The following is a 26,452-nucleotide window of genomic DNA, read 5'->3' on the forward strand; positions in this document are numbered from 1 at the left end:
CACACTAGTTCTTGTTCAGACAAATATCTCATGGCCCAGCCTTTTCTAGCTCCCACCTCCATCTTGAGCAATATCTCTTTTCACAGTGTCTGCCACCAAAAACTTGGGTTAATTTTTGAAGAGTACCAGCCAATTCTGAAGAGTAACTATTCCAACCAATATTAACAGTCATTATCTTGTTCTAGGTGATCGTGAGATGTGGCTCTTTTCAGTAATGATCTATTTCATCTATGGAATTCTAAATGCCCAGGATCATTTGACTCAAAATATCCTGTGGAACCTGAAGTGTGGATGAATATCGTAAGTTATGGAAAGGGGAAGGAAATGTCAGATTGAACTTCTAGTGCCTTCTCCCTCAGCAATCTTTTACCAAAGGCTGGGTGGTTGGGTGGCCATTGGTTCAGTGCATTTCCAGAGGGAAATACATGTACAAAGAAGGCTGGGTCTGGATAGCTTCTCAGGTCTCCTTAGCACTCAGGTCCTACTTTGATTGATTTCAAGGTGATGGATTTGGTGATGGATCAGATTGATCATCACAATAGGCTCAAGATTATGTACCAGATGAGTGAGGAGCATGAAGAAAGACTCTAAACTGACATCTGGATGGTTCAAAGTGATGATTACGGACTACATCAGCTTGGAAACTAATGTAGTCCCTCCCACATCCTTTGTATTTCACAGTGAATCCCAGTATGACTTTAACCAGAAAAGAAAGCCCAACCCTGGGGACTTGCACCTCATTTCTGACTGCATCCAAGAAGGCAGGATCCAACTTCCATCACTAATATATTTTGTATTTTTGCACAGAGTGAGCTCATCAAACACTGTGGCTATCCCAGTGAGGAATATGATGTCACAACTGAAGATGGTTACATACTCAGCGTCAATCGAATTCCCCATGGTCAAAGACCTCCTGAGAAAAAAGGTACACCTTGTTTCAGGATGGGAAGCAAGATTGGTGATCCAGGTGGGCAGGGCAAGTTAAATCAGGGATGACTCGATCAATCTGCAAGTGTCCAAAGACAAATGTAAAGCAGTCTTTTCTTTCAGGAAGTTTACAACCTAGCCAAAGCAGACATGAGTCTATACAGGTATACACAAATAATTTGGTAGAAAAAGGTACTAACAACTTGACAGGGGAGCATTAGCAGGTGACAGGGTGGATGGGGAATGGCTAAATTGAATTAATGCTGCCCTTTCTGCTCTCATATGAACAGCTCCTGAAGTTTAGGGGATTTTTCTTTTCTGAAAAACGAGGGGATTGGATTCAGTAGCCTCCAAGACACCTTCAAACTCTATAACTTTGATACTTCAACTTCTGGGAAGGATTGGAAATAATCTTTAAGGGATGAAGAGGGTGGTTTGTTCTCTTTCTCTCCATGAGGTATCAAAGGACGAGAATATTGATAAATGATAATAGGGATTGATAATAGGTAATTGATAATAATAGAGAGGATCTATTGAAAATAGATAATTGATGATGGAGAGGATGTTTGTCACCCAAACTGTCTTTGTGATATCTGTAGGATGTAAGGACAAAGAAGAGGCCTTCAAAGATAAGGCATTCCTGCTTATTTCTCTTTATAGGGAAAAATCCAAAACCTTGTGTTTCTGGAAGATTTATTTCTTTACCACTGCTAGAAAGAGATTAGCTAAATTAAGGATGTGAATGAATCTAGGATTTTCATGGCATCCAGGATCAGTATAGATTGCAGAGGATTTCCTCACCTCCAGAATTAGGCCTTTCCCTGCCTCAGTGCTGATCAAGTCATAGCATCCTGCTAGGGTAATAAGAAGCCTTCTTGAAGTATTTGCCTGGGCCTTGAGGAATGAGGAAAACCAAAATGGTAAAAGCCTCCAAGTTGGGAGAAGCCCTACTGGTCATCTAGTTCAGCTCCAAACTGATGAAGAATAAATTCTAATAAATATCTCCAAAACGTCTTTCTCTATGAAAATCTCAGTAAAAGACTTGAAGCTCACCACCTTCTGAGACGATTAATTAACTTGAATTTGGAACATTTCCATTTGGGTTTCCATCCTTCACAATCTCTCCAGCCTACTTCATTAGTATCATTGCACATTATTCCTTGTTATACACCTTCATTTTTGTTTTCATTTTTTAGATTCAGCTACTAGTTCTTTTTTTATTATTATTATTTATTGTTGTTGTTTGTTCTTTGTTCTAGAAGAAGGCCATGACATCAGGCAAGTGATACCATGATGTGCAAATGAATTGGCTTAAAGTGAGGGAGAGGTGGGCAAGATTATCTGCCTCATTTCCCCCTCCAAAGCCAGCTGGGTCTAGTGGCAAGACATAGATCAAAGACAGGTGGAGATGCCCCTTGATGAAATGAGAGACTTTGGTCTTTTTAACCTAAGATCTTCAACAGTTTGAGGTCACATCCCTTCAATAATTAAAGCTAGGTTGCAATTGAGGCAAACAATCTTTCACTTAGTCAAAAAAAATTTTTTGAATGTAAATAGCATCATTTCTACTTTGTTCTGAAACCATGAAGGTCTTCTCCTCCCAGATTCATTCTTTCATTTATTTATTTATTAGTGTACTGATTTTCCGTTAACCCTTCCATATTTGTCATTTTTGATAGCTGTGAGATGGTACCCCATACTTGCTTTAATTTACATGTCTCTAATCAATGTGATTTAAAAAAAACACTTTTTTCATATGATTATAAATAGCTTTGATGTTTTCTTTTGAAAGCTGCTTGTTCATATCTTTACCCACTTACCAATTGAAGAATGGCTCTTATTTTTATAAATTTGACCGAGTTCCCTGTATATTTGAGAAGTGAAGGCTTTATCAGAGAAACTTACTATAACATTTTTTGTCACTTCATATTCTATGCTACTTTTGGCAATGCAGTTTACCTGCTTATCTCTTCTAATTAGGTTTCTTTTAGCTTTTTTTGAGATTATGACTGCTACCTCTGCCATTTTTAGATTTGATCTAGCCTTTTATTTTTAATTCTTCGTCTTTCTGTGTCAAATGTATATCTTGAAAACAACATATTATTGAGTTCTGATTCTTAATCCTTTTTACTATCTGCTTCTATTGAGGGTGAACTGATATTATTCACATTTATAATTATGATTACTAATTATGTAGTCCTTTCATCATATATTCTACTTTTCACCCTTCTCTCTCTTTTTTATTCTGTCCCTCCTCAAAAGTTCATTTTGCTCCTTTACATTGCCTCCATTAATCTGTCCTTTATTTTATCCTCCCCACTCCGAAAATGATTATCCTCTTCTATTTCTTACTGAGTCAGAGAGATTTCTCTAGTACTTTTTCATCTTTGAATCAATTCCCATGAAAGTGAGATTCAAGCATTGCCTACTACATACACCCCTTTTCTCCTCCCTTCAAAAGCTCTTTGTTGCATGTTTCTTTATGAAAGATAAACTTCCCCTTTCTACTCTCCTCCACCCCTTCTCGGTGCATCCTTTTTTTGGGGGGAATGGGGGAGGAGATATCATATATTTCTGTGTTTTGTACATTTGGATATCACACATCTTCTTGTTAGTATTTACTTAAAAATGTGTATCAATATTCATTATCAGTCTAGTTTTCTTTCTCTGTTTTTGCTCTTTCTGTTTCAGATATCAGCACCATATTTATGTCCTATTTTTTACCTATTTTTCCAGCTAGTTTGTGTTGCATTAGAATTGATTGCTCTTTAAATGTGTGATAGAATTCATTTGTAAATCCATCTGTTCCTAGTTTATTTGTTTTCTTTAGGGAGTTCACTGATGATTTGTTCATTCGCTTTCTCTATGATAGAGGATATTTTGTTTTTTCCCCATTTACATGTAAAAAACAATTTGTAATTTTTAAAAAATTTTGAGTAGAAATTATTTTTCTCCCTCCTCTGTACTTGAGATGATAAGCAATTTTACATAGGTATACATGTTTAAACACATGCAAAGTGTATTTCCATTTTATTCATGCTGTGAAAGAAAATATAGACAAAAAATTAAGAAAACAATGAAAGTGAAAAGTAGTAGGTTTCAAGCTACATTCAGACTACATCAGTTCTTTTTCTGAGAGTGGATAGCATTTTTTATCTTGGATTTTCAAATTGCTAATTTTAGATGAACTCTTCACAGTTTTGTTGAGGATAGATAACCCATACAGAGTTGATAATCATACAACATTGTTGTTATTATATACAGTGCTCTCCTGAGTCTGCTCCTTCATTTTGTATGAATTCCTGTTAAATTTTCCAGGTTTTTCTGAAAGCATGCTGCTTGTTATTTCTTATAGCCTAGTATTTCATTAGACTCATACACCACAACTTGTGTGGCCATTCACCAACTGCAAATCTCCTCAATTTCACATTCTTTGATTCCACACACACAAAAAAAAGCTTTTAAAAATGTATTTTTAAATAGGTTCTTTCCCTTGTTGTTTAATCTTTTTGGGACACAAAACTAGTAGTGCCATTGCTGGATCAAATAGTAAGCACAATATTACAGATTTGGGGGACATAGTTGCAATTTTTTCTATAGAATGGTTGGATCAGTTTATAATTCCATCAACAATGCATAAGTTTACCAAATTTCCCACATGCCCTCCAACATTTATCATTTTCCTTTTTTGTTATGGTAGCCAATCTGATAGGTGTGAGATGATACCTTAGAGTTGTTTTAATTTTTAATTTTCTAATCAATAGTGATTAAGAACATCTTTTCATTAGCTTTGATTTCTCCTGAAAATTTCCTGTTCCTATCCTTTGACCATTTATCAATTGATTTGATTCTCTATACATTTGAAAAATATGGCCTTAATCAGAGAAATTTGCTTTAAAAAATTTTTCCCAGGGACAACTAGGATGCAATGAATAGGACCAGCTCCAAAGCCAGAAGGACCTGAGTTCAAATCTAGATTCAGACACTTAACACTTCCTATCTGTGTGATCCTGGGCACTTAACCCCAATTGCCTCAGCAAAAAAAAACAAAAAACAAAAATTTCTTCAGTTTTCTGCATTTCTTCTGGTCTTGGTTGCATTAGTTTTGTTTGTGTAAAACCTTTTTAATGTAATATAATTAAAATTATATGTTTAACAATCTGCAATACTCCATGTCTTCTATTTGGTCATAAATTCTTCCTTTTTCCATAGATCTGACAGGTAAATTATTCCATGCTCCTCAAATTTGCTGATGGTATCACTCCTTTATGTCCAAAGCATGTACTCATTATGTTCTAATCTTGGTATTATGTTGTAAGATGTTTGTCTATGCTTAGTTCTGCCATACTGTTCTTAAATTTTCACTTTCCCAAACATTTTTATCAAATAATGAGTTGGTATCCCAAAAGCTTGGGTCTTTGGGTTTGTTAAACAATAGATTACCATGATCATTTTCTATGAAGTATTGTGTACTTAATCTATTCCATGGATCTATCACTTTATTTTTTAAACAGTACTATATTATTTTCTAATTACTATTTTATAATACATTTTGTGATATGATATGACTAAGCCACTTTCTTTCATTTTTTTCCCCATCAATTCCCTTGATAGTCTTGATCTTTTGTTCTTCCAGATGAATTTTCTTATATTTTTTCCAGCTTCATAAACTAATTTTTGATAGTTTAAGTGGTATGGTACTGGAAAAGGCACATAAATTTAGGTAAAATTATCATTTTTATCATATTGGTTCAGCTTACCCATGAGCAACTGATATTTTCCCAAATGTTTGGATCTACTTTTGTGTACAAAATGTTTTGGAAGTGTGTTTATTTAGTTTCTAGGTTTGTCTTGGCAGATAGTCTCCCAAGTATTTTAGATTGTCTATAGAAATGGAATTTATCTTTTTATCTCATGCTGCTGGACTTTGTTGGTAATAGACATGCTTGTAAGTTTTTTATATAGTGCTGCTTTGATAAAGTTAATTATTTCAATTATTTTTAGTTGATTCTCTAGGATTATCTAAGCTTATCTTGATCTCATCTGCAAACAGTGATAGTTTTGTTTCCTCATTTATTTTAATTCCTTTGGTTTCTTTTTCTTATTGCTCTAGCTAAGGCTTCTTGTATTAGTTCTTTTCAGTTCCAGTGTATTGAATGATAGTTGTGATAATGGAAATTCTTGCTTCCCCCTTGATGTTACTGGGAGTCTTCTAGTCCCTTTACAGGTAAACATGCTGATCATTTTAGATATATTCTACTTGGTATTTTAAGGAAAGATCTATTTATTCCTATGTTCGCTAATGTTTTTAATAGGAATGGTGTTAAATTTTGTAAAAATATTTTTTCTTCACAAAATAGTCATTATTTTTTCTTAACGTGGGTAATTTGTCAACTTTTTATGGATATAAATCAATTCATACTCATACTCTTGATCTATATATACCCTCTAACTGTCCTAAAAATGATGAAATTCTTCAGTTAAATCTCTTCTTTTCATGTAGGAATGTAAATGGTTCAAATATATTAAATCATTTATGATTTCTCTTATATATTTACCTTTTTGTGCTTTTGCATTTTTGAATAATTGTTTATTCAACTCTGGTATTTTCATCAAAAATGTTTGAAAGTCCCCAATTTCATTAATTATTTATTTTCCACCAATAGTATTATATTTGCTTAGTAGGTGATTATTGCTTGTACTTCTAGCCAATTTGTCTTCCAGAATATCATTTTCAAACCCCTCTACTCTTTTAATGTGGAAGCTACTAAATCTTGTGTAATTCTGACTTTGTATAATTAATTCTGTAAATGTAATTCTCCACATATTTGAATTGTTTCTTTTTTAAGACTGCTTGCAATAATTTCTACTTGACCTGGGAGTGCTGGAATTTATCTATAATATTCCTGGTTGCTTTAATTTTGGAGTCTCTTTCAGGAGGTGATTGATAGATTTTTTTCAATTTCTATTTTACCTTCTGGTCCTAGAATATGAGGATAGTTTTCCTTAATGATTTCATGAAATATGATGACTAGACTCTTAAAAATAAGTTTCAGATAGTTCATTAATTCTTAAATAACTTCTCCTTGATCTGTTTTCAAGGTCACTTGTTTTTCTGATATTTCATATTTTCTTCAATTGTTTATTTTTCTTACTTTGTTTTATTTTTTTTTTTGACATCTCATGGAGTTATTAGCTTCCAATTGCCCAATTCTATTTTTAAAGAATTTTTTTCTACAGTGAGCTTTGTTCCCTCTTTCCCCTATTTGGCAAGTCTGCTTTTTAAGGAGTTCTTTTCTCCAGTGAATTTTTAGGCCTCTTTTAAGATTAAGTCTTTTTTTTTTTTGGTCTTTTTCTGAGTTTGTATCTTGATCTTCCTTGTCACCATAGTAGATTTTTATGCTCAGATTCTTTTGTTGTTGTTTGCTCATTTTCCAAGCTTATTTCTAGGCTTTCAACTTTATATTAAAGGTGGGTTCTGCTCCCAGAGTAGGAGAGTTACTGGCTCAAGATTCAGGTTTTTTTGTTGCTGTTTTCAGAGCTAGTTCTGGGAAATCTATAAGTCTTTGGTTCTTTTAAAGTGGTATGATTAGGAGTAACTGCTTTCTCATCCTGCATTCTGGTCTTTACTCAGGAACAAACCTCTTTTCTCTGTAACCAAAAGCACTAGCATTTTTCTTGGTTCTAGAAGTATAACCATTTCCCCTGCTCTCCTGCAGCTGCAAGGCTATCTTTATTTTTGGCCCTGGAACTGTGTTTAAAGTCTTTTATTTTTTGGGATAGCAAGTGCTAATGTTTTTCTTTCCTCTGAACTGCAACTTGAAATTGTATATAGGCAATGCAACAGGATCAGCACCAGTAAAAGGTCTGCTATAGTCTTTCTGCTCAGTTGTTCAACTCCTTTATTGTTTTTGACTGAAAGTTCCCAAACTGCCTCCAAGGCCTCCTGCTGGTACGGCAGCAGTGTGAGTCATTCTCTAGGCCAACTCCCACTCCTGTGTCACAGATATTTTTTGGCAAATTTTCCAAGTTGCCTTAGGCTAGAGAAATACCTCACCTTGATTTTTTTTTGTTGGCTCTACCACTGCAGAATTTGAGATTTTTTTAATATTTTATTTTTAATTAGGTATAAAAATTGTTGACTTTTTTAATTTTGAGTTTCAAGTTCTCTTCCTCTCTTCCTCCATTCTCCTCTCATGAGAAAACAAGCAATTTTACTTTGTTATACATGTACAATCATGCAAAACATATTTCCATATTAGTCATGTTGTGAAAGAATACCCATCGCCAACATCTTTTGGATTTTGGAAAAATCAAAAGAGTTTCAGGAAAAAAATCTCCTTCTATGGCTATAGTAAAGACTTTGTGTTAATCACAACATAATATGCTAAGTTCTCAAAGAGATAGGAATACTAGATCCTCTTATTTGTTTCCTGAGAAACCTGATTGTGGGCTAAGAAACAGGAGTTAGAACTGAACATGGAATACAATTGGTTTAAAATTGGAAAAGGAGTACAATAAGGTTGTATATTATCACCTTATTTATTTAACTTATATGCAGAGAACATCATATGAAGTTCCATATTGGGTGAATCAAAAACTGGAATTAAGGTTATCAGTAGAAATATCAAAAATCTCTGATATACAAATGATACCACTGTGATGGCAGAAATTAAAGAGAAATTAAGATGCCTCTTGATAGGGGTAAAATAATAGAATTCAAAAGCTGGCTTAAAGCTTAACATTTAAAAAAAAAAACCTCTTTGCAACTGTTTTCATCACTCCCTGGAAAACAGGAGAAGAAAAGGAAGCAGTATCAGATTATATCTCAAATCTCATTCAAAGATCATTTCAGAGTGACAACAGCCATGAAATTAAAAGGGGTTTGTTCCTTAGAAGGAAAAATAGAGCAAATTTGAACAGTATACTAAATGCAGAGGCATCACTTTTCCGTCAAAGTTTCATAGTTGTGGCTTTTCCACTAGGAATATATGATCATGACAGTCAAAGTATAATGGGAAAGCTAAGTGCTGCAGAATCAACTCTTTCAATTTTTGCTGTGGGAGAAGACTTATGAGAGTCACTTAGATAACAAGGTAATCAAATCAGTTGATTCTTAAAGAAATTAATTCAAGTTATTTACTATTAGGTCAAATTTGATTTGTCTTGGGAAGATTCTGAAGATCACCTGGCAGAATAAGATACCAATCACAAAGGTCCTTTTAAAAATGAAATTGCCAACCATTCCAACTCTACTGCAGAAAGGACAACTCCATTGGGCTGGCCATATTGTTCAAATGCCAAATGTGTGCTTGCCACATTTTTTTTTATTTTTTTTTTGCCACATTTTATTTTATGGAGAACTCTCACAGGGCAAGCGCTCACAAAGTGGTCAGAAAAAGCCATACAAGAACACCCCCAAGATCTCTCTTAAGAACTTTAAAATTGATTATCTGACATGAGAGACCCTGGCACAGGACCAGCCAGCATGTCATGCCCTCATCAAAGAAGGTGTTGTCCTCTATGAGCAAAGCAGAAGTGAATTAACTCATAAGAAATGTGAGATGCACAAAATTAGAGAAGCCATTCCAAATGTTCATAGGGACTATTTATGTCTGACGTGTGGTAGAACATTCCAAGCTTGTATTGATCTGATCAGCCACAGTCAGACACATTTTAACTTGACTCTGTTACAGTGATGTCATTTTGGTCCTCTTTGAGAATGAAAGACACCAACCAATCATACAACCACAGTGGAGAATAGAAGGTACTGGAGTGTTATGGTCCATGGGATCACAAAAATCATATATGACTAAACAATTGAACAACAATAACAAAGAGGAAAAAAGCCAGACCAAAAAAAAAAAAAAAAGGAACACAAAAAAATTAAAGTTTAAAAAATGTATTCTTTAATCTGCATTCAGACTGCATCATTTTTTTTCCTGGGGGTTGCTAGTATTTTTTATCATGAGTTCTTTGGAATCATCTTTGTATTATTGAGAATAGTGACATTGTATTATTGAGAATAGCGAGATCATTCACTATTGATCATTATACAATATTATTATTCTGTGCAGAATGTTCTCTTGGTTCACTTTGCTTCAGTTCGTGAAAGTCTTTCTAAGTTTTTCTGAACATATCCTGTTTGTCATTTCTTATGCCTTATGTCATTTTTATATAGTATTCCATCACAATCATATACAACTTGTTTGGCTGTTTCTCAACTGATGCATTTCAATTAATTTTGGTGATAATGATCCCCTTTCTAGTTTTTAAAGTTGCATGATCAATTCATTAACCTGCTCTTTATTTATTTTATTCATGTAAGTATATACATTTTTTCCTAGATATTGATTTGACTGAATCTAAGAAATACTGGTATGTTCTCTCATTATTGTCATATTTTTAATGAAATTATTTATTGTTTCTATGATTATTCTTTGATCCATTCTTCTTAAAGATTAGATTATTTAGTTTCCAATTAATTTTGTAGCTATGTACCCACAACTTTTTATTGAATGCAATTTTATTACATTATGTGAAAATAATGCATTAAATATTTCTGCTTTGGGGGGCATTTGATGAGGTTTTTTAATGCCTGATGCATGGTTAATTTTTGTAAAGGTGCAATGTACTAATAAAAAGAATGCATATTTCTTCCTATTTCCATTTAATTTTCTCCAAAGGTCTATCATATCTATTTTTTTTCTAAAATTCTATTCACCTCCTCAATTTCTTTCTTATTTATTTTTTGTTAGATTTATCTAATTTTGAAAGGGAAAAGTTGAGTGCCACCACTAGTATTGTCTTGGTTTCTTTTTCTTCCTGTAACTCCTTTATCTTTTCTTTTGAAAATTTTACTGATATATATGATATATGATATATGATTTGGTGCATATATGTTTAATATGTATTTTATGTTGTTATATATGGTAGCTATTAGCAAAATATAGTTTCCTTGCTTACCTCTTTTAATTATATCTATCTTTTGCTTTTGCTTTGTCTGAAATTATCATTTCTATACTAGCTTTTCTTTAAACCTTAGCTGAAGTGCAATGGGTTCTGTTCCAGCCTCTTACTTTTACTCTCTGCATATCTGTCTGTGTTTTTTATGAACAAAATATAGTAGGATTCTAGTTTTTAATCTACTCTGCTTTCCACTTCTGTTTCATGGGTGAATTCACTCTATTCACACTCACAGTTATGATTCCTATCTGTGTATTTCCCTTCATCCTGCTTCCTTCCCCTTTTGTCTTTTTTTTTCCTCTCTCTTCTTGTACCCTGTCCCTCCTCAAAAGTATTTTGGTTTTTATTACCACTTCCAAACTGCTGTCCCTTCTATCAACCTCTCCTATCTCTTCTCTTGACCCCTTCCCCTACTACTTCTTTGTAGGGTAAGACAGATTTTATACCCACCTGAGTGTATATGTTATTCCCTCCTTGAGACAATTCCTAAGAGAGTAAGATTCAAATGTTGCCTGCTACCATTCCCTCATTTCTCCCTCCATAGTAAAAGTTCTTTCCTGTCTCTTTTGTGTGAGATAATGTACCCCATTCTACTTCTGCCTTATCCCTTCTCCCACTGTATCCCTTTTTCCACTCTTTAATTTTTTTTTTTAGATAAAATCCTATCATAGTCAACCTACAACCATGCTCTGTGTACATTCCTTCTAACTGCCCTAATAATGATAAAGTTCTTAGAAGCTATATGTTATCTTTCCATGTAGGATTGTAAATAGTCTAGCTTTATTGACTTCTTTATGATTTCTCTTTCCTATTTACCTTTTTATGCTACTCTTGAGTGTTGTATTTGAACCAATATTTTTTATTCAGCTCTGATCTTTTTATCACAAATGTTTGAAAGTCCTCAATTTCATTAATTTTCTATTCTCCCACCCAAAAATTATATGCAACTTTTCTGAGTTGATAGTTATTGGTTTTAATACAAGCTTATTTGCCTATCAGAATATCATATTCCAAGTTCTTTCATCTTTTAACGTTATAAGTGCCAAATTTGTATTATGCTGGCTGTTGAGCCATATTTTGAATTGTTTCTGTCTGGCTACTTGCATTACTTTCCCCTTGAACTGGGAGTTCTGGAATTTGGTTATTATGTTTTGGGGAATTTTAATTTTAGGATCTTTATTTAGAGGTAATTAGTGGATTCTCTCATGCTGGCTCTAGGATATCAAGGCAGTTTTCCTTGATAATTTCTTAAAAGACAATGTCTAGGCTCTCTCTCTCACACATTTTGTTGGTTGGTTTGTTTGTTTTTCACAAAGTCACAGCTTACAGGTAGCCTAGTAATTTTTAAATCATCTCTCCTTGAACAAATTTGAAGGTCAATTATTTCTCCAGTGAGATATTTTGCATTTTCTTCTATTTTTTTCATTCATTTTATTTTATTGCTTCTTGACAACTCATGGAATCATTAGCTTTCACTTGCCTAATTCTAATTTTTAAGAGATTTAAGGAATTTTTTTTTCTTTAATGATCTTTTTATCTTCTTTACAATTTGTCCAATTCAACTGTTTTTTCCATGAATTTTTGTATCTCTTTTCCCATTTGGCCAATTATGCTTTTTATTGAGTTCTTTTCTTCAATGAATTTTTATACAACCTTTTCCATTTGGCCGATATTGTTGTTTTTTGTTTTTTTGTTTTTTGGCCGATATTGTTTTTAAAGGTGTTTGCCTCTTCAGTGTATTTTTATGTCTCTTTTAACATTTGCCTATTTTGTTTATTAAGATTTTATTTTCTTCAGTATTTTTGGCATCTCCTTTACCAACCTGTTGACTCTTTTTTTTTTATCACTGTCATTACTTTCCCCAAATTTTCTGCCATCTCTCCTTTATTTGATTGTTAAAATCTTTTTTTTTTAGCTTTCCCAGAGTCTTAGGCTAATTCACATTTTTCTTTGAGGCTTTGCATGTATCTACTTTGATTTCATGTCTTTGTGCTTTAATCTTTTTTGTCTCCATTATAACTTTCTACATCAGGTTCTTATTTTGAAATTTGCTTATTTTTCCAGTCTATTTCTTGATTTTTAACTTTATGCTAAAGTTATATTTTGCTCCATGGATGGAGAGATCACTGTTCCAAGCTTCAGAATTTTTATGCTGTTGATTACAGAGCTAATTCTAGGGGTCTGTAAGTTGTCAGTTCTGGTCTCCTGACCTGTTCTTTGTCTGTGATAGACTAAGCAATCAAGACCAATTTTCCATTGGTTTGGGATTTCATTCCACATCAGTGAAGTTACACTAGGAATAGACCTGATAGATCCTTCACTCTGCAATACTTTAAAATGTCTTTTGTCCTTGAAACTTGAAATAAATGAGCTTGATTTTTCTGGCATGAAGGATCCACTTAACCCCTGTGGCCTTGAATAAGTCACTTTCCACTTTAAAGCTTAGCATATTCCTGGGGATGGGGGGGGGAGATATTTAAATTAGGAGAGCTCCAAAGTTCCTTCCAGCCTTGCATCCCATGCTTTCCCAAACTACTGTTTGCCTTACTTTGTCACTGTGATAATTCTCTCTGTACATTTCTCTTTCTCTTGCTTTATCTCTCTTTCTCTCTCTCTTTCAACATTTCAGGTCCAAGGCCTGTGGTGTATTTGCAACATGCCCTGTTTGCAGATAATGCCTCCTGGCTCATGAATAAGCCGAACATGAGCTTAGGTTTTCTTCTAGCAGATGCTGGGTATGATGTGTGGATGGGCAACAGCCGGGGCAACACTTGGTCCAGAAGACACAAGACCCTTTCAGTAGAGCAAGAAGAATTCTGGGCTTTCAGGTAAACTAGGCTTCAAGAAAAGATCAGCAATTAAAGGGTGTGAGAGAAGTGAGAAAAGAAAGGGGGAGAGTTTTGGAAATCAGACTGCATAGATTCAAATCTCAGTTCTTCTATCCCTAACTGTGGGCAAGGCACTTGACCTCTGTAGGACTCAGTTTCTTCATCTATGATCTGAAGGCACTCAGGGTAATAGCTCTACATCTAAAGGGATCTCAGAGGTTATCCAATCCTATCTCATTTTACAGATAAGGAAATTGAGGTATAACACTTAATAGATTGCCCATGCTCACATAGGAAAAAGATTTGGACTCAGTACTACTAATGTACCATATGTCTCTTGAAAGTTCCTTTCAGCTCTAAATTTTAGGAGACCAAGTCCCTCTCCCTTCCCTATGCCTCAGTTTCCTTATCTGTAAAATGAGGTGGTTGAACTAGACAGAAACTATTTTCTTTTTTTTCCTTCTAAATTATGATCCATAGAGTCAAGAGATTCTTGCCTCTGACATTTTTTAGATGTGTGACCCTGAGAAAGCTACTTAATATTGCTGAGTCACTTTCTTCAAAAATGAGGGCAATAATCATAATAATTAAGGATGATGTACCTCTTTCACACAACTCTAAAGATCTCAAATGAGATGATTTATATAAAGTCCTTTGCAAATCTCGAAGCACAATATAAATGTCAAGTATTAGTGCGGTTTCAGTAGTGCCTGGAATATAGTAATGGATAGTAAATGCTTTTTCATTCATTTGACCATTTATTGCAGCTGTAACTCCCAACTCAGGGCATTCTGCTGATCTGATTATAACAAGTTCAATGTGTTTTCATGACTTCAATGAGGTTCTTTCCCCATTGTACTACATAGCCTTTCGCTAACACTGGGATGGTCAAACATTGCATTCAACTTCCTCATTTGAGAGATGTAAGAAAAGAAAGGGGGAGAGTTTTGGAAATCAGACTGCATAGATTCAAATCTCAGTTCTTCTATCCCTAACTGTGGGCAAGGCACTTGACCTCTGTAGGACTCAGTTTCTTCATCTATGATCTGAAGGCACTCAGGGTAATAGCTCTACATCTAAAGGGATCTCAGAGGTTATCCAATCCTATCTCATTTTACAGATAAGGAAATTGAGGTATAACACTTAATAGATTGCCCATGCTCACATAGGAAAAAGATTTGGACTCAGTACTACTAATGTACCATATGTCTCTTGAAAGTTCCTTTCAGCTCTAAATTTTAGGAGACCAAGTCCCTCTCCCTTCCCTATGCCTCAGTTTCCTTATCTGTAAAATGAGGTGGTTGAACTAGACAGAAACTATTTTCTTTTTTTTCCTTCTAAATTATGATCCATAGAGTCAAGAGATTCTTGCCTCTGACATTTTTTAGATGTGTGACCCTGAGAAAGCTACTTAATATTGCTGAGTCACTTTCTTCAAAAATGAGGGCAATAATCATAATAATTAAGGATGATGTACCTCTTTCACACAACTCTAAAGATCTCAAATGAGATGATTTATATAAAGTCCTTTGCAAATCTCGAAGCACAATATAAATGTCAAGTATTAGTGCGGTTTCAGTAGTGCCTGGAATATAGTAATGGATAGTAAATGCTTTTTCATTCATTTGACCATTTATTGCAGCTGTAACTCCCAACTCAGGGCATTCTGCTGATCTGATTATAACAAGTTCAATGTGTTTTCATGACTTCAATGAGGTTCTTTCCCCATTGTACTACATAGCCTTTCGCTAACACTGGGATGGTCAAACATTGCATTCAACTTCCTCATTTGAGAGATGTAAGAAACTCAAATGGAAGCCTTGGACAAAGTCACGTAGCTAGCTAATAAGTGACTGAGGCAGAATTTGAATTCAGATCTTTTGACCTGCATCATCCAACTTCAGAATGTGCTCATCCATTTCTCTGTTTGTTTATTTTCTTATTTATTTATTTGTCTGGCTATTTATTTATTCATTTGTTTGTCTATTCATTCACTCATCTATCTGGTTATTCATTTATTTATTGTCTGTTTATTTTTGGAGTTGGGAATATAGATACTGGGGTTAGCAGCTTTGCCTTGTGAATGACTTTGGCCAAACAATTCACCCCCTCAGGTTATCGTTCTCATAATGAGTTCTGACTCACCGAGGCTGGGACCCAGAAATTAGACACTCATAATCTCTTCCTGGGTCTATTATGCTGAGATAGTTGAAGAAATGATTAAAGAAAATCTGAGTAGGAAGACCTATTTTAGTTTGGTTCCAACAAACATTCAACAATCAAATGCTCTGGATTCAAACTACAACTTTTCTCTCCTTTCTTTTTTCTAGTTTTGATGAAATGGGCAAATATGACCTCCCCAGCGTGATCAATTTCATTGTACAAAAGACTGGGCAAGAGAAGCTGTATTTTGTTGGCCACTCACTGGGCACTACCATAGGTATGCTTAGAAAAGACTGAGTGAAGGTCTGATGGATGCTTTAGAGAGTTCTTCCCACAAGTCAAGGGCTGCGGGGTGGCAGGTACCACGGAGCACAGAAGGGGAAGTCTTGGGATCATGGACAAAGAGCTGCAGTTGACCATAAGGGTTCTCTAGATCAAACCCCTTGGTTTTACAGATGCAGAAAAGCACTCTGTCCAAGGTCACATGGCAATAGCAACATCAGAATTCTTTTTTTTTTTTTTTTTTTTTTGCAACATCAGAATTCTAACCAAGGTCTTCTAACACCCATCCATGATTCTTTTGACTGTGCTCTCTTTCATTTAGACAGTCAAAAATCACTGATTAAGTGCCCATATGTGCCAGCCCATGCTAATCACTGAGGTACAAAAAGAAGCAGATAACAGTTCCACCCTCAGGAGCTCCCAGTGGAATAGGAGAGAAGATGTGGAAACAAGTTAGATAAACAGAAAGTGCTTAAGAGAAGACAGTAGAATAATGAGACTGGGGAAGACTTCCTGAGAAAAGGTCTTGGGTTGGACTTAAAAGAAACCAGGGAGATCAGAAGGCAAGGATGATGAAGGAGAGCATTCTAAGGATAAGGGAGCCACCCTGAAAGAATCCTCAGAGGCACCGGTTCCAACCTCCTGTTTGTGGATGAGGTTATTTTTCATTCATCTTTTGGACCATTCCCCCAAAAAAAAATCTTATGTGAATATGTGTTTGTCAAATATTGATCAATACCAACAGAAATAGAAATTTATGCATTTATCAAATATAAATATAAAATGACTCTATGAGGGGAAAGGATAAGGAATGACTATGAAGACCCCATGGCAAGGACTGTGTCTAAGGTCCTGTGTTTAGGAAAGATCTTCCAGTGACTAGCCCTGTGATCTGGAAGTAATGAGTTCTCTCATCCCTTCATTTTCCTCTTCTATGAAATGAGGACTTGAGCTGATTTCTAGGAAGTGGGGTGAGGCAGGGAACAGTGGGGAAAGGAAGACTTCTTTTAGGAAGAGAGAATCAAAATATATCTTGAAGATGGACTTAGATCGTCTAAAGGACCCACAAGAAAAGAGCCCCCCCTTTAAAAATGAGGGGTTAGGCCAAATGACCAGGGTCCTGCCAGCTCCACACTTGCTGAATTATAGATTATCAGTGTGTACCTTTCCCTTAGGGCCTAGACACCCAGTTATCTCCCCATGGATGAGACTTCAGGGCCCCTCCCTTCAGCAGGCTGTCTTTCCCTTTTTTCCAGGGTTTATTGCTTTCACCACTAGACCAGAAGTAGCTCGAAGAATCAAGATGAATTTTGCCCTGGGTCCAGTGGCATCCTTCAAACATCCCAAGAGCATCTTTTCCAATTTCTTTTTCCTTCCGCAGTCAGTTATCAAGGTAGGCAGCTTCCCCATTCCCACAGCACCAAGGACCCCAAGTCTTGGAAGGTTTAAATCCTGTTAAAAACCATAAGAAAAAGATGAAAATAAGGTGACAAAGTTTTTGCATGACTGCTGGTATGTGTGCAAATATATTTAATCAATCATTCATTGCATATGTACGTATACCCATACATGCATGTGCATCTTTATATGATGATTACATGCATGTGTATATGCATTGCACTCATATATGTGTACATGTGTGTAGTTGACATATATGCATGATGTATACACAGGAACAAATCTGTGTGCGTGTACATATATGTGTTGCATCTTTGTATGGTGGGTTGTGTGCATTATGTGTTGCACATGTGTGTACATGTGTGTGGTGGGCATGTGTGCATGATGTGCACTGTCTCTGTGCATGTGTGCACATGTGTATGTGTGTTGTCCTGCGTGTACATGTGTATGGTGTGCATGTGTATATTGTGTGGACGTGGCCATGTATGTGTGCATGCACATATATGTGCATCTTTATATGATGGATTGTGTGCATGTGTATATAAATATTACACGTGTGTGTGTGATGGGCATGTGTGCATGATCTGTGCTGTGCACGTGTGTGCATGTGTATTCCAATTTTGGATTTTCACTACTGTTGGCAGAGAAGGAACTTTTAATACTGGAAATGAAAATGATATGCTTAAGATTCTCATTAGTAATTAGGTAGTTCAAAAGAAATATTGGGATAGATCTGATTATGATCAGATCCTAAGAAATAAAATGGTATAAGAAAAGAAAAAAAGTAATTATCTCATAGAAATAAAGTATAAAAGGAAGAATTGATACAGAAGAATCAGGTGGGAGAGGAGAACTGGTAGTTCTGAAACTGTACTCACAGCCGATATGGATTAAAAAGAGAACAACATATACATTTAGAAAGGTATAAAAGTCTTCTAAATTTATAAAGAAATAAAAGCGTAAGGAAACAGGATAAAATGGAGGTATATAATGATACATAGCTTAATGGGAAAGGCTCAAATCTGAGAGAGAGAGAGAGAGAGAGAGAGACAGAGACAGAGAGAGAGAGAGAGAGAGAGAGAGAGAGACAGACAGACAAACAGACACAGAGAGAGAGACAGAGACAGACAGAGAGAGACAGAGACAGAGAGACAGAGAGAGACAGAGACAGAGAGAGAGAGACAGAGAGAGAGACAGAGGTATTCTAAATTAATAAAGAAATAAGAGCACAAAGGGATAGGGGAGGAAAAGGAAGGGATTCTTGGAGGGGACTAGATTAAGAAATAGGAGGGCATGGAAGCAGGTAGAAATAAAGCAGAGGAGTGAAGAAGGATAAGAATGGGCTGAAAAGGATTATGAGGGGAAAAGGAAGGAGGAAAATAAACAACAAAGAATTATAGCTTAGAATGTGAATGGAATGAATTTACTCATAAAATGATAGATTAAAAATATGAAGATAACAATTTGTTTTTTAAAAGTACTATATAAATGAGAGATACACACAAATATAAAGGTTAGGAGTAGCATCTATTATGTAAGGAAGCAAGACTATGATTTCAGACAAAGTTAAAGCTAACATAGATTTAATCAAAAAAGAAAATAACTACACTGTGTGTCAGCCTCTCATTCAATGTTGTTGTAAAGCATGTAAAATAACTAGACAGTATTAAAAAAAAACAAAAAGTATAACTGCCAAAATAGATATAGGAACTATTTGAATACAAATAAAAGCACTTAAGAAATGCTAATTTATTTGACATGTGTGATCACGGATGAAACATTCAACCTCTCAGGCTGAGACCCTCGGCAACAAAATTGGGCTATATTCTCCAAGGTTTCTTCTAGTCCTGCTGTTACTGTGAGAATTAGGTCATCTCTCAAATTTCTTTCTAGTTCTAAATTCTATGACTCTTTTACAGATGAAGAAACTGAGGTCTAGAGGGAATGACTTGCTCATGACTATATAGCAAGACAGAGATGGGATTTTCAGACATCCATATTTCCTAAATCTAAAAATAACACCAGCATCACTGTAGGCAAATAATGATCAAAGTCTACTGAAACAATCCCAGGATGTTACAATGAGGCTCTGAAAGAGGGAAGGCTTCAACGATAGAAAGAAATTCCAGATATTATAGGCAACGCTCCCTCCAGGGCATAGTGCCAGATGTCATTTAGTTTCATTGCCCTGTTCTTCCAGTTCAAGACTGGAGATAAACATCAGTAATAAAACTTAAACATGTCTTTCTGGAAATGAACCAGTTTTCCCAAACAGATTGTAGCATACAGATAGGTAAGGATCAAGGCAAAGAATGTGCTTGGCTCTTCCAAGACCCTCCTCAATCCCCTTTTCAACACTCTTAATTAGGGTGACAAGTACCCCAATTGTGGGGGACCATTCACTTCAGGGTCCTACATTGCCATTCCTTCTGTAGGCAGCACTTCCCATCCCACAATTCTTTTATCCCAACCTTCATCCATTTATCCTAATTCAATAAATGCTTGATGATTGATTCCTTACCCTTGGGTAAGGAAGAGTGTAATGGAAAGAATGCAGCCTCTGGAGTCAGAGAACCTGACTTAGAATCTTTACTTGGTTTCTTAATTTCCATGTGACTGAAGGGGTCATTAGTTTCTGGCCATCTACTTTCTATCGCAGCTCCAAATCTATAATCCCACATACATCTCTCTGTTTTGCAAGATACAGAAGATCTGGGCCACCCCTGCTTTTTTGCCTCCACAGTGATTTTCAGCAATCATGTCCCTTCTCTCGGAATCTCAGTTTCCTCAGCTGTAAAATGGAATGACCTTTAGAATTCCTTTCAGCTCCAAACCTGTGATCTTAAAATCCAAAATCCTTCCCTTCTCTCAATCTGTTTCCTCATTTGTAAAATGAGAGGGCTGCAGAAGATGGTCTCTAAGATCTCTTTTAGCCCCAACTCCAATCTTTTCCCAGATTAATAAAGAATGATTTTCATACCCTTTCAAAATCAATTGGATGTATTATTCTCTTATAAGTTAATTTTTACCAATATCTTTATTCACGATACCAGAATTTCTCCCAGTAACCCTACCTCTCTCTCACCCAGAGAGCCATCCCCCCCCCCCAAAAAATTATATTTTTTAAAGCACAAAAGAGAAAAAAAGAGGAAAAAATGAGGAATACTAACCAATATGCCCAAAAGGCCTAAAAATATATGCAATTAATTGGGGAATGACATTTGGTTACATATGTGAGTGTATCTGTTAGTTGTCTATATTTTGCATGCCCTTATCAAAGAAATACAATACAATTTTTTCTCCCATTCATCTCCTTCCTTATGTAAGATGCATAAATTTTGTTTTTGTAAAATCTTTTCATTTTTCTTGTGATCAAAGGCATTTGTATTATTTTTTATAATTGTTTCTATGATTTTTTTTTTGGGGGGGAGGGTTACGAACACATGTCCCTCCAAGAGCTATGGATGGTTATATGAACTGTTCCTTTTCCAATTTTCTGGTGGTATGATATTTAATATAAAGGCCACATATCCTTCTGGAATTTATTATGCAATATGACATAAGATGTAAATCCAAGTCTAACTTTTCTCGGACTTCTTTTGAGTTTTTCCAGCAATTTCTATGAAACAGAGTTCTTTCCTAAGCAATTTATGCATGAACACTGGGATGTTAATTTTCAATTTTTTTCTGATTTTTCTTTGCTTTGTCTATTCCATTGATTTCCTCTATTTTACATCACATCAAAAACATCACATGTTTTTAATGACTTCTGTTTTTAATATAGTTTGAGGTCTGGAAGTACTTTCATCTCTTTAAACCCCTTCACCCCTATAGGGTTAAATACAACACTGGACCTGAGTCAGGAAGACTTGAATTCAAAACCAGCCTTAGACATTTAACAGCTATGTTCTTTGGCAAATCACTTAGTCTTTGTTTATCTCGAGTTCCCTCATCTGTAAAATGGGGGTGATAATAACACTCTCCTCCCCCACAAAGTTGTGGTGAAAATCAATTAACAAAATAATTATAAAGCACTTAGTACAGTATTTGGAACATAGTAAGTGCTATATAAATGCTAGTTATTACTGTTGTTGTTATTTTCCCCCTTGATATTCTAGAATGGTTTTTTTTCCCTCTAAATGAACATTTTAGCAAAGCATATAAAATACTTCATGGATAGTTTGATAATTCAATCGTTACAATTATAAATTCATTTCAATAGAATTGTTTTTATGATATTGGAATGTCCCAGTCATGAACACTAAATATTTTCTCTTTATTTCTTCAGGGATCATTTTGTAATTGAATTTATACAAATATTTTGTGTGCTTTGGTAGATAAATATCAAAATAGTTTATGCATCTCATTGCTATCTGGAGTGGAATTTCCCTTTATATTCTTGCCTTTTAGAATTTGCAATTAAATAGACAATCAACTGACAATAAGCCTTTAGTAAGTCTTAACTGTGTGCCAGACACTAAGTATTAAAAATACAAATATGAGTAAAAAGAATGATAGATTTAACCTTGCCTTCAAAGAGCTTATATTCTAATAGGAGGAGATCATATATCAAAGGAAGCTAAAAAATGAGAGGGAGGAGGAGACTAGAGATACAGAGAGCCGTTCCATGGCAAGAAGACTCCAGGCTTTGAGAGCTGCTCCATGAGATGGCAACTGAGGTATGGTGGCAAGATCTTGAGACAGATGATAGAAAGAGACAGGGACAGAGAAAGAGAAACAGAGGAGAGACCATCGATCTCTCTCTATTCATATACATGTAAGTCTACTCTCAAATGTCTTAGTGTAATATAAAGCTATTAACCGAATTCTAGTTCTAATCCTATTAAACTTCAACCTGCACTAAGATCTTTGGGACACTATACAGTGTATCATGTAACCATCCATTTAAACCTGTTTCTGCTGAAAACTGTAAAATTAGACCACAAAGCCGGTAAGCTCTCCTGTAATTCTAAATCTATGCTCCTCCTCTGCCTCTAAAAGCTTCAACAACCACACAAAATGAGGGCAATAATCCCTATCTGTCTTTCTCCTAGGATTTTTTTAGTAGGATGCCATCTTCATGTGTCCAGGGCTTTGCCAACATGTCTATAGTTATTCTCATTTGTCTTGGGTGAAATTTGAATTGTTGCAAGTGAAATGTGAGCCTAAATATTATGTACCTTCTTTTTCAAAGCAAACTGTTTGTTTTGTTCACAGAAGCTATGGGGAAACAAAGGTTTCCTATTAGAAGATTCTGTAAAGAAAGTACCTTCTCTTGAATTGTGCAACCGGAAAATCTTGTCCTGGATATGTTCTGAGTTTCTCTTCTTATGGGCTGGATATGACAATAAAAATCTGAATGTGGTATGTAAACCCGAGGGCCTTAAGGGATCTCCGTTTCTTTGGTTTCCCTGGTACTGCTTCTGCTCCTGTCTAGTTTTTAGGGTTTTATAAGCCCCATGGGACCCAGTCAGGCACTGACAATAAACCCAGATTATTCTATGCATCCACATCTGATATCCCAATAGATGACTTCTCTCTAAGACTCCTGACCAAACTGGAGGAGAGCAGGTACCTAGCATAGAAAGAGGAACCAGGGTGGGAAATGAAGAGGGAGCCATTGCACCATCTTGCCCCATAGGTCTATTCTCTATTTTGATTGTTTCCCTTTCTAAAAGTCACATCCCCAAACTCCCTCTCCCCAACATCTGCCTTTCCAGAACACAAAAACCTGAGCATATCTCTCAAAAATGTTTCCTTTCCCCAGGTGCTACATCCCAACTGAGCCACCTCCACTCCCACCTTTACTACTTTGTTCCAGGTGCAATTTCCTTGGACCCCTGCTCCTTAGAGTCCCCCATCCAAAAGTCAGACAGAGACCCAAAATAATACCACAGCCATAGAACACCCTCCGAACAGAATAGGAAGAAAGCTGGAAAACCCTCTTCCCAATGGATGAAGCTGCATGAGCTCTTCAGCTTTTCCCTGTATTCCAGAATTCTCATAATGAAGCATATAGGCCCTGACCTTATATGACACAAGAGTAGTCCAGAGCCCTGAATTTACAATCCAAAGAATTGGGTTCAATCCCAACTCCATCATCTAGTAGTAGTGTGTCCTTGGGATCGCTGAGCCCCTCTGGACTTCAGTGTCTTCCTCTCCAAACTGAGGTAATTCCTTTCTATTCTAATTTAGGAAAGTCTCATTCTTGGGCAGGCTTTCCTGAGATCAGTACAGGCAGATTTCCTCACTGCTCCTGGTTCTGTCCTCTGAAGTCAAGCAGAAAATGCTTCGTTCTTGTTCTGCTTGAATTCAGCTCTCCCTCATAACTTCCCTTTGATGCTCAATTTCCCTCTTCATAAAATGAAGGGCTAGGACTAGAAGTCAAAGGTAGCTCCCTGCTTTACAATCTCAGTTCTAAAACTTAAAATAATTGTTCTCTGCTGAACAATAATTAGAAGAAGAGATTCTTATCTCTATAAATGGCATTTGCTGAATGACTTGTTTCTTTCAGAGCCGAACTTCCATTTACTTTTCCCATTCTCCCACTGGGACATCCATTCAGAACATTCTGCATTTGAAGCAGGTAAGAGAGATGACTACTAAAGTTCCTCCTCTCTCTTTCCTCTCTTCTCTGTTTTCTATCTCCTTTCTCTTTCTTATTTTCTTTCTTTCTTTTATCCTCTCTCATCTGTCTCTTTGCACTTCTGTGTTTTGCTTTGTCTCTATTTGTCTCATTTTCTCCCATTTTTGTTGCCTTTATTTTTACTTGATTTCTCTCTCTCTTTCTCCTTCTCCTCCTATTTCTCCTTCTCATCCTCTTCTTCCTCTTTCTCCTTCTCCTCCTGCTCCTCCTCCTCTTTCTTCTCTTCCTCTTCCTCCTTCTTTTTCATCTTCTTTTTCTTCTCCTCTTCTTCCTCCTCTTCCTCTTCCTCTACCTCCTCTTCCTTCTCCTCCTTCTTCTTCCCCCTTCCTCCTCCTATTCCTCCTCCTCCTTCTTCTCTCTTTTCTCTTCCTCTTTCTCCTTCATGTTCTTTTTGTTCCTTTCTTCCTCCTCCTCCTCCTCTACCTCCTCTTCCTTTTCTCCTCCTCCTCCTCTTTCTCCTTCTTCTCTTCCTTCTCATCTTCTTTCTCCTTCTTTTTCTTCCTTCTCCTCCTCCTCCCTTATCATCTTCTCCCTTTTCTTCTCCTCTTCCTCCTTTTCTTTCTCCTTCTCCTCCTCCTTCTCCTTCTTTTTTTCCTCCTCTTCCTCCTCTACCTCCTCTTCCTTTACTTTTTCATTCTCCTTCTCTTCTTCTTCCTCCTCCTCTTCCTTTACTTTTTCCTTCTCCTCTTCTTCCTCCTCCTCCTCTTTCTTCTGTTCCTCCTCCTCTTTCATCTTCTTTTTCTTCTCCTCTTCCTCTACATCCTCTTCCTTTGCCTTTGCCTTCTTCTCCCTTTCCTCTATGTGTTTTTGTGCGCCTCTGTGTCTGTTGTTTGTGCATTTCTCTTTTTGTCCCTCTTTTTCTCTCGCCCCGTTCTTCGCGTATCTGTGTGTGAGCATCGGGGCCTCTGTCAGCCGTCTAAGACCCCCCGACACACCACAGGAAGACCGGGTTCTTCTTGAAGTGACGTCATGAGCGCGCGCGGTGCTCTCTCCTATAGAATGCTTGCCTCTGAAGCTCTTTCACGGTGTAATTTATCATGTTTGTCCGTTTCAGCTTTTCCGATCAGACGAGTTCCGAGCTTATGACTGGGGAAGCGAGGCCGAGAACAGGCGTCATTACCACCAGGTTAGCTTCCCCGCAAAACAGACAGTCATAACCCAAAGGTTCCAGAGTTCGTCTGCGGGAATGTCGTGTCTCAGGGAGGCGAGAGTTGGGCTCCTCGAAGTATATCTTCTTGTCAGTCAGCAGGATAGATTCCGATGAGCAGTTAGCCCTCAGTGCCAGACCAGTTTTGCTTGATGAAAGATGAGAGAGTAAGGCAAAACATAATGAATACTCAGAGCAGAATGAATACTTAATGGTTAAAAAAGAGCCTTGGGTGTGAGAGCAAGTGATGTCAGGAGTCTTGGAAAGATCTTAGCCTCAATTTTTTCCTCTGTAAAGTTAGGGGATCCCCATCAAGGGCCTTTCAGTCCTAAAAATTATACCAACTTTCTTCTGAAAAAAAAAAAAACAAGCCTTGTTTTCTCCTCCACAGAGCCTCCCCCCACTCTATGACCTGACTACCATGAAGGTGCCCACCGCCATCTGGGCTGGTGGGAAAGACCTGCTTGTTGACCCTACTGACGTGGCCAAGCTGCTCCCCCAAATGAAGGATCTCCGATTCTACGAGATGCTGCCGGACTGGAACCACATAGACTTCATCTGGGCCCTTGATGCACCCCAACGGGTTTACAGTAAAATCCTCTCTTTGATGAGACAGAATCTATGAAAAAGGGTCAGTCCTCCTAGAGGTTCAGAACTGATTAGCCCATCGGGGACACAGTCTATCAGCAAAGATGCAGACTTTCCTTTCAGCCCCCTCACCTCTTGCACGGTACCCATTCGGCTAGCCCAATGCTGCCCAAGCCTCCTCGAGGCCCCGTGGCCTCCTTCCTCTTCTTCTGAACTTTTGCTGGCTTGAATCTCATGTAAAATGCTCCATGAGATAATGGAATTGGTGACCAGAGAGAAGACATGTAGCCTCCCCAGTGAAGGAGGAAAGAAGGCAGGAGGAAAGAAGGGAACAGACACTTCCATAGCACCTGGGTGGCAGGGTTGAATCAAGAGTCAGGAAGACCTGGTTTAAACCTCTCCTCTCTACCCCTGGCTGTGTGATCCTGGGCAAGTAATCTAACCTCTCTGTGGCCCCCTCGCTAAGATTTTTGAAGAGTTGCAGGATTAATATTGGTAAAAAGATCT

At 36.7% G+C, this 26,452-nt stretch overlaps 1 protein-coding gene across 1 annotated transcript; it reads left to right on the forward strand.

Moving 5' to 3' along the window:
* The first annotated feature begins 276 nt into the window (after positions 1-276).
* On the forward strand, positions 277-26,056 carry LOC127547213 (lipase member N-like). The gene is made up of 9 exons (XM_051974019.1): positions 277-300; positions 808-925; positions 13,523-13,721; positions 16,052-16,161; positions 17,423-17,559; positions 22,782-22,928; positions 24,079-24,150; positions 25,265-25,336; positions 25,749-26,056. Exons 1-9 carry the CDS (start codon positions 292-294, stop codon positions 25,980-25,982), a joined length of 1,098 nt encoding a protein of 365 aa, XP_051829979.1. The 5' UTR covers positions 277-291; the 3' UTR covers positions 25,983-26,056.
* The last annotated feature ends 396 nt before the right edge of the window (positions 26,057-26,452 follow it).

This window comes from Antechinus flavipes, chromosome 2 (assembly GCF_016432865.1).
Source record: "Antechinus flavipes isolate AdamAnt ecotype Samford, QLD, Australia chromosome 2, AdamAnt_v2, whole genome shotgun sequence".
Lineage (NCBI taxonomy): Eukaryota > Metazoa > Chordata > Mammalia > Dasyuromorphia > Dasyuridae > Antechinus > Antechinus flavipes.

Excerpts from the sequence above, each read along its gene's own strand:
- LOC127547213 (XM_051974019.1), top strand. Across the intron at positions 17,560-22,781 it reads TTCCGCAGTCAGTTATCAAG|AAGCTATGGGGAAACAAAGG; the intron begins GTAGGCAGCTTC and ends TTTTGTTCACAG. Across the intron at positions 24,151-25,264 it reads ACATTCTGCATTTGAAGCAG|CTTTTCCGATCAGACGAGTT; the intron begins GTAAGAGAGATG and ends TGTCCGTTTCAG.